Source organism: Mustela lutreola, chromosome 8 (assembly GCF_030435805.1).
Source record: "Mustela lutreola isolate mMusLut2 chromosome 8, mMusLut2.pri, whole genome shotgun sequence".
Classification (NCBI taxonomy): domain Eukaryota; kingdom Metazoa; phylum Chordata; class Mammalia; order Carnivora; family Mustelidae; genus Mustela; species Mustela lutreola.
The window spans coordinates 147,100,851-147,113,479 of record NC_081297.1 but is presented as its reverse complement, the minus strand read 5'-3'; the positions used below and the strand labels follow the sequence as shown (position 1 = coordinate 147,113,479).

Genomic DNA, 12,629 nt, shown 5'->3' with positions numbered 1-12,629 from the left:
ATCTGCCCGTCAGAGGAGGAGACCCGTTCCAGTGAGACCCGGTTTTTATCATGAGGAATTGCAAAATCATTTCAGTGGGTCAGGACCCAGGATTTTTTCTTTTCTTTAATGGAATAAACAAAGGCAGACTAGAGTACGACAAAATATCAAGACGCACCTTCAGTGTGGTTTGGTGAGCTTATTTCTGGGCGGGGTCACGAGGTAATAGAGATTCTGAACCCTGGGTCGGAGTCAGGTTTAGACAGTGCAGGAAACCCTGCATAAGATGGCTCATCTGGAGAGGCAGCGAGATGCTGAGCCAGGCGCCCTGGGTCCCGTCCACGGCATCCTTGACCAGGCTCCAAGCTTCAGCCTCTTAACCTTCCTGGGCTGAGTCTCCCCTCCTGCAGAGGGGCTGGTGCAGGGGCCTCCTTGGTGGCCATGAAGCTGAATCAGGTGGCCCGGTGCCCGTGAGACTACGCCTGCTGGCGATTAACCAGCGCTCAGTCTTGTTGAGCGCGTGCTGTGTACTCTATACACTGGGGGCTTGGAGGTGAGGACAGTTCCTGACAGACGCCCCACGCTCGGGGGTGATGCACGGCAGCTCTTGTCCGAGGGGCAGCCTTTCCCAGGAACCCACCTGTGCTGACTCCCACTAGGCCCAGAGAAGGAAGAGAGCATGGAGGGCAGGGAAGGCCCCCCAGGGGCCCCCGTGGGAGCAGGCCTGGCCTGGGTCTGCACCCAGCTTGTCTCCAAGTGGCACCAGCTGAAAGTCACGAGCTCTGGGGTCCCCTGAATAGGTTTTCTCTGGATTGGAGGCCCCCGTGCTTAGAGCCCAGCCCCTGCAGCCTGGACACAGCTCCCCGACGTGCAGAGTTGGGGTCACGTGGTGTTGAACCCAGAGTGACCGGGGTAGGAGGGACCGACAGCAGAGTTCCTGCCTCCCTTGACCTCACAGCGGGTGATTCTCCTTAACCAGCCCTCTCCCCATCGGTCCCCACCTGTCCCCTGCAGAGTCAGAGCACAGCTGTCCCCAAGTTGGCGGCCGTCCGAGGTTCCCACGTTCAGTATTGGTGTTGGTGTCAGGCTCTGATCCTGACCCCAAGGACAGAGCAGGACAGGATTATACGACTTGGCGGGTCCCCTGATGGTGGGAGGCCCTTGTGGCGGAGACCCCACCTGGAAGGGGAAGGGAGGGACCCTTGCATAGAGGCCAGCTCGGCGGCGGACCCTGGAGAGGAGCAGGCAGAGAGGGCGCCGGCCTGCTGAGGGGCCCGGGGCACCTGACATGACCTACCCCGGGTCAGAGAGCCCTGAGGGAGCCACCCTGACCCCTCCCTCCACGGGGTCACTGGTGATGGGTGAGGGTGATGGGTGTGGCCGACACCGCCAGCCCTCGTGGACACAAGGCAGGCCTGTGGGAGTCCTGAGTGCGCGTCCCGCTGCCCCAGCAGTGACGTCTGGGGCATCGTTTTCTCCGGGGCTCAGTCACTTCTTCTCCAGGCCTCCGTTTGCTCATCTGTAGAATCGGCCGCATGGCAGCTTGGCAGTGCGGTCACAGCGGGGCTCACATGAGCAAGGCAGGGCAAGTCCTCTTCGGCCTGCTCGTCCCCAAGGAGGTGGCCCTGGCGCAGATCTCACGGGGTCGGCGTGAGGCTCGTTTCTGGTCACAGGAATGCTGGGACGCACACAACACTTTGTGTGTGCCCCCCCCAACCCCCCGGCGCACCGAGGAGGTGCGTGCCCGACACCACAGGCGCTGGAGGGGGGATCGGCCCAGATCGAGCCGTCCGGACCCCTGGCCTAACCACGTCCTAGCCTCCTGCACCGGCTTTAACTCACTGCATGCCCCGCCCAGACCAAGGAGCCCACCGAGCCGGGCCAAGAGCCCCCACGGCCTCTCCTGGTCACCATCCCAGCAACAGTGCTCTGGGCTTCTGGCGTCAGAGGGAGCTTGCTGCTTTGCAGCTGGAGTCAGAAGGCCCCTGACTGGTCCACAGGCAGCTTTCCCATCCCCCTCCCTGGTTCTTCACCGTTTTGTCTGAGTTGAGCCGAACGGGCTCGGGCCCAGAGATGAGCCTCAGGGCCTCTCCACTGCTGTCCCCTCCCCTCTAGCGTGGGAGGTCTCTGAGCCTGGCCGTGTCAGTGCCTGGGGAGGGGGCATCTGTCCTGAGTGCCGGGTCTGTTCAGGGCCGCCCCCTCTGCCTGCTTGTGTGTCTGTGACCGTGCCCCTGTCCCTCCCTCCCCAGGTTAGGCCAAAGACTCTGATTCCAGACAGCCTCCCCGTCACCCCAGGCCGGGACCGGCCGCCCAAGCAGCCCCCGACATTCCAGAAGGCCACCGTGGTCAGTATCAAGAACCCCAGCCCAGCCCTCCCCACCGCCAACAACACCGTGAGCCATGTGCCAGCGCCCGGCAGCCAGCCCCAGGCCCTCGCTGAGCCCGCCGCCGTCGCCTCTCCCCTGAGCAGTGCCGGGGTGGCTTACGCCATCATCTCCACCGCCCCCAGCAATGCCGCCGCCATCGCCCCCAGCACCGCGGTGTCTGTGGTCAGCGACAGCGTCAAGGTCCAGCCCCTCCTCATCAGCGCCGACAAGAAGGTGGGTGTGTGCCGGCTCACCAGGAGGCGGCTGCCCCAGCAGAGCGGGTGCGTGGTTGGCGGAAGGACCCAGAAGCCCTCGAATGAATGGGGTGTGAGTGGGCGGTCCCCGAGGGTGTCCACGCTGGCAAGACTGGGCTGCGGAGGAGTACGGAGGGAGCCAGCGACCCGGCGGTCGGAGGGCGGTGTGAGCGGGGCGGGGGGTGGGTACGGGTCGGCAGGTGCGTGACACGATGCAGGAGAGTGTGTGTGTCACTGAGGGAATGCACGGCTGGACGGTGAACACCAGGGGAAAAGGAGGACTGGTCCGTGAGTGAATTACTTTCCTCTTCGGAATCATGAATTAATCAGTAGGAAGTGTGGCCGGACGATGCCTGTGCTGGTGCAGGGCCTCTGGCTGGTGTGGTCGGATAGCCGAGGACTTTGGGGAAAGCCCAGGGCCCGAATGGAAAGTCCGTGATTTCTTGCCGAGATTTAAAAGGAGACTGAGGTCCTCTCCCTGTCCCCCTCTGAGCTCGTGGAGGTTGTAAGGTCAGGCCTTCGGGGCTGTGGGGCTGCGAGAAAGGTACCACCTCTCTTAGCCTCCTTTCCTCTGTGCCCAGTTTGGGGCCTGCCAGGCTGCACCCCCTCTTGTCTGGGGCCAGCATCCCTCCTAATTCCCAGCCTGAAAGCTGGTGCTCCACTTCCGAGTGCCCAGATTTTACGGCACACGGTGTGTGTCTGGGCGCACTACGCTTCTGGGTCCTCCCACCTGTGGACGGGAGCCCTGGGGGTTCTCCATCATCCCAGGATGGGGAGCCGCTCTTCGGGACCATACCTGGTCCCCGGGCGCACTTAGCGGGTGTCTGTGGGGTGCCTTTTGTGGGATGCATTTGCCCTTTTCACTGCAAGCTCACCAGCATTCAGGGCTGTCATTTTAAACACATTTTGCTCATTTAATTGGTACAAACAGATGCTCGCTGTTCAAAGTTGAATTCCTTGGGTTATTAGGAAGCTTGGATGTTTCCCCCATACTTTTCAAGAATTCTGTCTCCTTCTGTGTGACATGTTTGAGAATATTTTTTGCCATTTTCTACTGGGGATCTTAATGGTTTTCTTCCTATGAATATAAAGAGGGGCATTTTTTTTTTCCATCCAGAGAATTCTAAGGATTTAAAATTGTGATAAAAAGAAGAGCAAAGAGTCTCCCATAAGTGAGCAGGAAAATGGGTGCCTTTTTTCCTTCCTGTTTAGAAGCCTCAAATTCACAAGATGGTCACATTCTTAGGGGAAACAAATACAAGGTCAGGTTATTCTTGGCTTGGGTGCAACCCTGGTTGACTGTTCCTGGTGAATTCCTTCCCCTGGATCCAGGAGAGATTATGGTTCCTCCCCAGTTTCCCGTCCAAAAGATGAATAAAGTCATCGAGGCCCCGATGGAGGGGCGTCTGCCGCAGGGAGCGGCTGGGCTGTGTAAGCTGTTTTCAGGTTCTCAGCCTCAGACCCTTCCATCAAACCAAACAATAGCTGTGACCCCCGAGGACAGCTGACAATGTAGGGCCACTCTGGGCCGTGCTGAGCAGGATCTGGAGTCCACCTCCCCCTTCCCCACCCCTATTCCCCAGGCCATGTTTGAAAGCCTCGGGCACACAGCAGGCTGGGGAGGGGACAGACCGGGCAGTGTACTCGGACAGACCCCTGATGACCTCAGGTGGCAAAGCTGAGCCCTCTTGGCCTCAGTTTCGCTGCACTTGAGCTGGGGATGAAGAAACCAAGCTCTCCTGAGTCTTTGCTTCCTGAGTCTTCACCACTGCCCTGGAGGGAGGATTGCGAGGAAGGTGAGGCTCAGAGAGGCAAAGTGACCGCCCTGAGGTCACACAGCTGTGATGCGGTAGCACAGGACTGAACCCAGTCCCCTCGGGGTTCTAGGCAACCAGGCTCATTCTCAGGCAGACCCTCCTGCCTAAAGGGTTGTCTGGAGGCGCCCACCCCGGGTGCAGGCGCCTGCTGGACGGGAGGGCTTGGTGCAGGCTGCCTCGTTGCTCTGTAACTCTGCCTTCCAAGGCCCCATGCCGGTCCGGCCCTCCCAGCTCTCCTCTCCCTCTGCGGCTGCCCCCCTCACCCCGCGCCCCTGCCCCGCCTTCCAGGTCATCATCATCCAGCCTCAGGTGCAGACGCAGCCCGAGAGCACGGCGGAGCCGCGGCCGCCCACGGAGGAGCCATCTCAGGGAGCTCAGGCGACCAAAAAGAAGGAGGAGGACCGGCCCCCGAGCCAGGAGAACCCCGAGGTAGGGTGGCTGGGCTCTGGGCGTCGCTGTGGGAGGCGGGGACAACAGCGCAGGGCACAGCCGGGAGGATCCATGGCTCAGGGTCTCCTCCGGCAGGAGGCAGGGCTCTTGGCACCACGTGGCGCTGCCGTGACGCTGCCTCTTTTCCCTGCCTGTGGCTACTCTTGAGCATCTGAGGGCAGGCAGAGCGAGACCGCAGATGCTTTAGAAGTCAGCTGCAGCCAGGGCTGGCGCGGGAGGGGCAGCTGACTCCTGAGAGTACCTATAGAACTTCCCAGAAGTTGTGCATTCGTGCCATCTCCCCACCTACCCCCGGAGGGAGGAGGGATATGTGGGCCCTCGTGGTGCTGTCCTAATCCATGGTTAGCACAGAAGCCCCTGCTCTGTGGGAGTGTAGAGGCCAGTAGCTCTTTGGTAACTTCTGGTCCTAGCAGGTGACCCCTCTTGTGTTCCTCTTGTGTCCTCTGCCCTCCTGGGTCACAGTCAATGCTTTGGGCCTTTTCCCATGCATTTGGCCTCACCTGGGCCCCCCCCTTCTCTCCCTACCCAATACTCATTCATCCTGTAAGATTTACTTCACACGTCCCCTTCTCCAGGCAGCCTTCCCTGACCACCTCTCCTCAGTGGGCAGAAGAGGCCCCATGGGGCTCCTAGAGCTCCTAAGGATTCTTTTTATCAATATGCTGTCGGTATCGGAAGAAGTCAGTCTTTCATCCCTTCATCATTCATCAGACACGTCTTAGGGTTGGCTGGGTGCCAGGTTCCGTGTTGAGGCTTGGGATGCCGAGATGGGGCAGATAGAGTCCTGGCCCTAGGGGACCTCGCTGCTCCTGGTATGACCAGTAGGACTTCAACTTTGGCTAAAAAAAACTCAAGCATCGTCAGAGAATCGCAAATCCAGAGCTGGGGGAGAAGGGGAGAGCGTGTTTGCAGCCAGGAGGACCTGCGAAGGCTCTGCAGAGGAGGGCTGGGGTCGGCAGGGCCCAGGGAGCAGATGGGGCCTCAACAGAGGGGCAGAGGTGTGGGGAATGGTGTATGGTGCAGAGGGCGCTCCCCAGGCAGTCACATGGAAGGTGGGAAGGCCCTTAGCAGGCTCAGGGGAGTCAGCTGGTCTACTGGGAGCCCGGGCAGCACGAACGCATGAGAAATTCTGAACACAGCTTGAGGGGCACCAGAGCCTCATCCTGGAGGACCCGCATGCAGGCTGCCAAGGTGGAACTTTAGACCCTGGGCACTGGGGAGCCACAGAATGTCTTGGAGCAGGAGAGTGTCCAAAAAGCCTGTAGGGAGTCAGAGCCCACCACTCACTGAGGCTGAGATGCAACAAAGTTTGGTCTGCGGCCCCAGCCCCGTTGATCTCCAGAGGCACTCAGTTTCATCCCTTGGTGCCGTGGGAGCACCTGCCGTCTGCACGGTGAGCCCCAGGCCAGCTTGCAGCCCGAGGCTCCCCCGCGCACCCCTCCGTCCTCCCGCGGGGCTGCCTCGCACCCACTGCACCGTCGTAGGTTTTCTGGGTGGATCCTCTGCGCTCTCCCAAAGTACATGGAATCCAGCTATGGTGCGTTTATACAATTAGCATAATTACATTTAACAACATAATTAGTGTAAATACATGTAATGACTTACATAGAACTTGTAATTACAACATGTCCTGGCGTAAAAATCCTTATTAAACTTTCTTTTTAAAGAGATCTGGGAGCATTGTGTGGTGCTGACGCGGGGCTTGGTGGCGTCTTTGAAACCTGTTCATGAAGAACCCAGGTCAGGAGCCCTTGAGGCCAGAGTGGCAGCTGCCCCAGAAACTTCCTCAGATGAGCCCTTTGGAGCCCAGAGGTAGCTGGTGACAGTCGGTGGCTCCCGGGGCTGCGTGAGCAAGCCCATGGCAGGCCAGCCTGGTGGTGGAAAGGAGCCTCAAGTTTACCAGCACCCAGGACAACTCCAAGGCTCTGCCCACTCTTCCCTGTTTCAAGGTCCATGGCCTTTAGGACAGAACTGTGGCCTTTTCTGTGCCACCCATTATCCTGGCCTCAGGCAGCATCCGACTGAGGCTGTGGCCACCCTCAGACCAGCATGTGCCTTGCAGGGGGACAGCCAGAACAAGGGCCCAGCCACCTCCCCGGGCAAGAGGTGTGCACACACATGCTCCTTCCCTCCACGCCATGCCTGTTACCACAGTCCCTGTTCCTGCCCCCGCATGGGGTCGCTCCCCATGTATTCTCCAGGCAGCTAGAAAGATTTTCCTAAAATTCAGAAATAACCGAGTCACCCTCCCCTTCTTGAAACCCATCAAGGGGGGCTCGGGCTCCTGACGTAGCACTCCGCTGCACACGACAGCAACAGCAGATAAAATGTTAGAATGTAACCAAAGCAACGTGAGTTCACTTCTTGGCAAATTAGCTGCGCCAGGCGGAGTGATCGCACAAAGTCAACTTTATTTACAGCAAATAAGGAAGTCACAGGGAGTCACTTTCCATGCAGTGACTCCCTAAGACAGGGTGAATGGGTACCTTTTGTTTAGGGTTAGGATGAATATTTAGATGGGGAAGCCTTGTCATCGTTTGTAGAGGCGAGCATGAGGTCACGCACGCGTGTAGAAGGAACACGTCTGTACGTACATTGTATGTTATGTACATGCGGCTGGGGCTCCTCCGTGAGCAAAGATCTTTGTTAGCTCTGTAATCGTTTGGGTTCTCTCATGGAGCACTCTCGCTCCGTGGCCCATCTGGGCAGGTGTGGGCCAAGTTTGGTTCAGATGGTCCAGTGGCCATCCCACCAAGGGGCAGTTTCAGGTCATATTTGCCTGAGTTAAGAGGTAATCCCAAAAGAAGAGCTTGGGGAAGAAGAGAGGTTATCGAGTTCAAGTGGATTCAAGGGTGGATTCGAGGTCAGGTCTCGGGGTCTGGCTGGCGACAGAAAGACAGCTGTTTATGGCTGTTTCCCAGAAACACAAGCAGTGAGCAGGACCGAAGCCAGGCCCCTGGGCTCGGGTGAAAGTGACCAGGCCAGAAGTTCCCAAAAGCTCTCCAAGAAAGAAAGGAGCCAACCTGAGCCAGAGGCCACAGCTGCCCCTGGGGAGGAAGGCAAGGCCAGGGGGATGGCAGTCCTGCCCAAAGGGATGGGTGATCAGGAGGCAGAGAAGACAGAAATGCAGAAGGAAGAGGAAAGGGAGTTGTACCCATAATGACCCTGTGGACAAAATTCTGGAATCTGGGCAGCAACCCCTGCCAAGGATGGCCGGCACAGTCAGCGTCTGGAACCTGAGTTAATTTGTGGCGTACTCTAGCAACGCCTGACATGGAAGCACACTTAGGGTACTCACGCAAATTTTTCTCAGAAAGGAATAGCATGCATTTGAATTCAGTAAGGAATAATGAAGCAAAAAAATACCATGAAAAACAAAGTAAGATCGGGTGAATATAAAAATGGTTTGAAAAATCTGAGAATGAAGAACGTAATTTGTTGAAATTTAAAAAGGTACTGGACAGAGTGAACAGGGATAACGGGTGCTTTTGGGGCACCTGGGAGGCTCAGTCGGTTCAGCGTCCAGTTCTTGACTTCAGCTCAAGTCATGATCTCAGGGTCGTGAGATCAAGTCCCACATCAGGCTATGTGCTGGTCATGGAGCCTGCTTAAGATTTTCTCTTTCCCTGTTCCTCTGTTCTACCCACCCTACAGAAAAACAAAAAACAAATAAGCAAAAGAATACACCACCACAGATACAGCACAGAGATACAGAGAAAGAAGCAATAATTTGTAATATAAATGGAATGAAGTCAATTCACTCGAAGGAGCTTTTAAGTTGCTTCCCACCATCCCCTGCGCAGAGCCGATCCAGGGACAGTCCCCTCCTTCAGTGACCTTTAACAAAAGGAGGCATGGGGCAAAGCATCATTGCAAAGCCATTCAAAGGAAAAAATAGGGGAAAGAGAGCATTTTTACCATAAGATAAAGGATACTCACTAGATTAAAAAAAAAAAATCAACACCTTACTATGTATTCAAAGAAAGAGAACAGAAAAGAATCACCACTAATGAAGAAGTTACAAGGCTTAGTTCGGGGGAGGAGAAGGCTGAGTGGTCACCATACCAGAGAGAATGAAGCGTGAGCTGGAATTATGCACGGAAATAAATCTGAGTGGATAAGCTCAGGGGGCCCTGGACACAGCAGAAGACACAGTGAGGGATGGAGGAGGCAGAAGCGAGTGAGCAAAGTACACACAATAGAAAAGGAAGAAGGAGTTTTTAAGTAGTCAAGAGTGATCCCTACGAAGTTAAACCAAGAGGACCCAGCTGACGTATAAGTGGAGGCTTCTGAGCCAGAGCCCAGAATTAACGGAGCTGAGGAGATAAAGTGGTGCTTCCCACCACGTGGGCGGGTGATGTGGGTTTGGCTCTCTCCATGGAGGCAGTTTTCTCCCATTTCCTGTCCTCCAGCCAGTGTGGACTCAAGTGACCTCCTGTGGAGGATGGGGTGACGGGAGCCGGGAGCAAGGTCTCCACATTGCTGGTCTTTGCTCAGTCCAGTCTTTCCTGGTGGGGTCAGCGAGGCAGGCACCGGTACTGGGGGGCTCTCCTAGAGTCTCTGCCACCGTGTGGTCAGCCCCAGGGCCCAGAAACTGCACTGAAGCCAGGTGGCCCCAAACCACAGCCCGGACTGCCATCAGCTGAATCTGCCGGAGCCCAGAATCTGCCCTGTGGCTGCGTTAATGATTTTGTTAGTCTTGCATTCATGTGAGTGCACACCTGCCAGGAGTTGACGGGCCCCCCTTTCTATGGCGTGGTGGTGCATCCCAATTTTTTTAACCTTATTTGAGAAAAGTTGACTGAAATCAAAGAAGAAAGACTATGTACGTGTTAACGGACTCTGTCCCGGGTACTGAGCACCAGGGAAAATGAACGCGTGCGCCAAGGGTCCACACTGCCCCATCACCCAGCACAGAAGCATCCAGAAGGCATCCGGGCAAAAGCGATCATGTCACTCCACAGGAAAGAATCCCGGCAGCATTCAAGCCCAGAATACGGTAGAGCAATACCTACCCCATCCTGAAGAAAGAAAGGGGAGCCTTTATGTCCAGCCCAGCTGTCCTTCCAGCTAAAAGGCTGGGCATGCCAGGGTTTAAGTCTGCCCATGAACTCGGGAGATGCTGCTCTGTGGGCCTGCCCCCCCACCCCCCCGCCAAGAGGCAGGAAGCACGCCGGGCACCACCGCACCTGGGGGACCCGAGTGGAGCTGAAACTCCAATTGTAGATCCTATGTTCTTCCAGCAACGTCCAAAGGCCTCCCCTGTAACTCCGCGTGGAAGGCACGGGAGAAGGTGGGAGGCAGCGTGAGCTCTCGGCCGGGCTTCTCTGTAGTAGCTGAGGGTTTCAGTGACTCAGAGAAGATCACAGAAAGCAGATAGATGGAGGAGTAGAACTATGTTGAACAGCACAGAAGTGAAAAAAAAAGAAAAAAGAAAAAAGCAAAGGAACAGGAGGCAGTCACTATTTGAAATGATGTAGAAAACCCAAGAGAATCAATTAAACAAAAACAAAACTACTCCCGACAGAATCGGGCACGGCAGGGTTAATATTAATGCAAACCAATGATAATTGTCACAGACATGCAGAGCAGGGTGTGAGAAGCCTCACCAGCACTCCTCCTTGTGGTAGCAGCAACAAGATAAAAATACCTGGGATTGGGGCATCTGGGGGACTCGGTTGGTTGAGTGCCCAGACTCCTGATTTCCGGTCAGGTCATGATCTTGAGGTCGAGAGATCGAACCCCACATTGGACTTTGTGCTCAGCAGGGAACTCCTTGAAATTCTCTCTCCCTCTCCCTCTCTCTAGAGGTATCTCTCTCTCTCCCTTTCTTAAGAAAAGGGAAAAAAAAAACCTCTAGGGGCGCCTGGATGGCTCAGTGGGTTGAGCCTCTGCCTTCAGCTCAGGTCGTGATCTCGGGGTCCTGGGATCCAGCCCTACATCAGACTCCCTGCTCAGCGTTGAGTCTGCTTCTCCCCTCCTTCTGTACCTCCCCCCTGCTCTCACTCTCTCTCTCTTTCTCTCAAATGAATAACTAAAAAAATTAAAAAAAAAAATCAACACACTAACAACAGTGGACAGCCACTGGAGGGTACGTTTGAAACCCCCGAAGGCAGAAGAAGAACGGAGAGGTGCACTGTGGTTCCAGAAAGGAATGTCCGAAAGTTATCATCATGACCCGAGTTAATGTATTATCATTTTCACATCATCCCAGTAAACACACCTCGGTGTCCTTCATGGTTTCTGAGTTTCGCAAGAAGACCCAAGGAAACACTGAACAGGAAGAGCAGGGAAAGGGTTCGAATTCTGCCAGAACCCCATGACGCCTGGGGACCAAAGGTGTCGTCATCACTCCCACACAGCTAGGAACGGGAGAGGAGGCATGGAAAGAACCACAGAGACTCAGGATAATTCAGTATATGATTAGAAGGGCTCCTTAAACCAGCAAAAAGTGGAATGATGGAGTTTTCAGTAAGTGGGATTGGAAGAAACCAGTGCGGGATGGAATGAAAGGAATCCATCCTTCACAGCGTTGACCCCAGGGTCCACTCCAAATCAAAAATTTGAATGTGAACCATGAGGGCCGCCAGCAGACTCGGTTGGTGGCCATGGGACTCTCGGTCTCAGGGTTGTGAGTCTGAGCCCCACGTTGGGCGTGGAGCCTACTTACAAATAGTAATAATGAAATCAATGTAAACAGTGAAGTTAGGTTCTACAATAAAACACAGGCAGCTTGCTTTGTAACCTGAGTCTGTACGCAAGATTCAAAAAACCAGACTCTGTTGGGACGCCTGGGTGGCTCAGTTGGTTGGACGACTGCCTTCGGCTCAGGTCATGATCCCGGAGTCCCGAGATCGAGTCCCGCATCAGGCTCCCAGCTCCATGGGGAGTCTGCTTCTCCCTCTGACCTTCTCCTCGCTCATGCTCTCTCTCACTGTCTCTCTCTCAAATAAATAAATAAAATCTTTAAAAAAAAAAAAAAAAAAAGCCAGACTGTGAAAGAGAAGACTGGTAAATTCCACTACACCCAAGTTTTTCCATCTGTGTGGCCAAAAAAAGCACTGTTCCTGCCTCCTGAAGTGTGAGTCCTCCCGACGAGGACAGTGTGGACGGGGGACAAAGAGGGGATGTGTCATGGAGAGAGCGACGCCCCAGCCCCACGATCGAGGGCAGCGTGAGACAGAGGAGTCACACGGCTGACGTGTTCCCGGATACAGTGGGCTGCGAAGGGGTTCCCCTCTGTGGTCTCCCGCCCCCAAGCCCATAACCCAGTCTCATCACGAGAAGCCATCAGACCGGTCCCAGCTGAGGGGCGTCCTTCCTGCCCAGCCCAAGCTCTAAGCGGTCAAGGTCACTGATGACCAGGACAACCTGAGAATCTGGCACAGCCCCGAGGAGCTAAGGGGACACAGCAACTTACTGTAGCGTGGGGTCGCGGTGGGGTCCTGGGACGGACGGATGGTAGGTGAAAACGAAGGAAACCCGAACCGAGAAGCGGCCCCGTGAGGAGGCTGAGGAGACGCTCCGCCAACGTTCACCGAATCAACAGACGCCGGAGGCCGTGTTGAAACGTTAATTAATTAACATTAATTCTCTGTTTCCTTCCCTCAGAAAATCGCCTTCATGGTAGCTCTGGGCCTGGTCACAACGGAGCACTTGGAAGGTGAGGCTCTGCGCGGCGGCGGCTGGGGTGCTGGCCGGTGACCCAGCGGGTCCCACCAGTGACCCGCCTCCGGGGGGGGGTCTGTCCCAAGTGCCAGGGT

General features: G+C 55.9%; 1 protein-coding gene across 4 annotated transcripts in view; it reads left to right on the top strand.

Moving 5' to 3' along the window:
• Positions 1 to 12,629, top strand: part of PHF21B (PHD finger protein 21B) — an 81,774-nt gene that overhangs the window by 58,689 nt on the left and 10,456 nt on the right. For all 4 annotated transcript variants that reach the window (XM_059187225.1, XM_059187227.1, XM_059187223.1 and 1 more), the window contains 3 exons: positions 2,229 to 2,579; positions 4,705 to 4,845; positions 12,478 to 12,529. In XM_059187225.1, the coding sequence (XP_059043208.1) occupies positions 2,229 to 2,579; positions 4,705 to 4,845; positions 12,478 to 12,529 (544 nt within the window). The remainder of the gene's footprint in view (positions 1 to 2,228; positions 2,580 to 4,704; positions 4,846 to 12,477; positions 12,530 to 12,629) is intronic.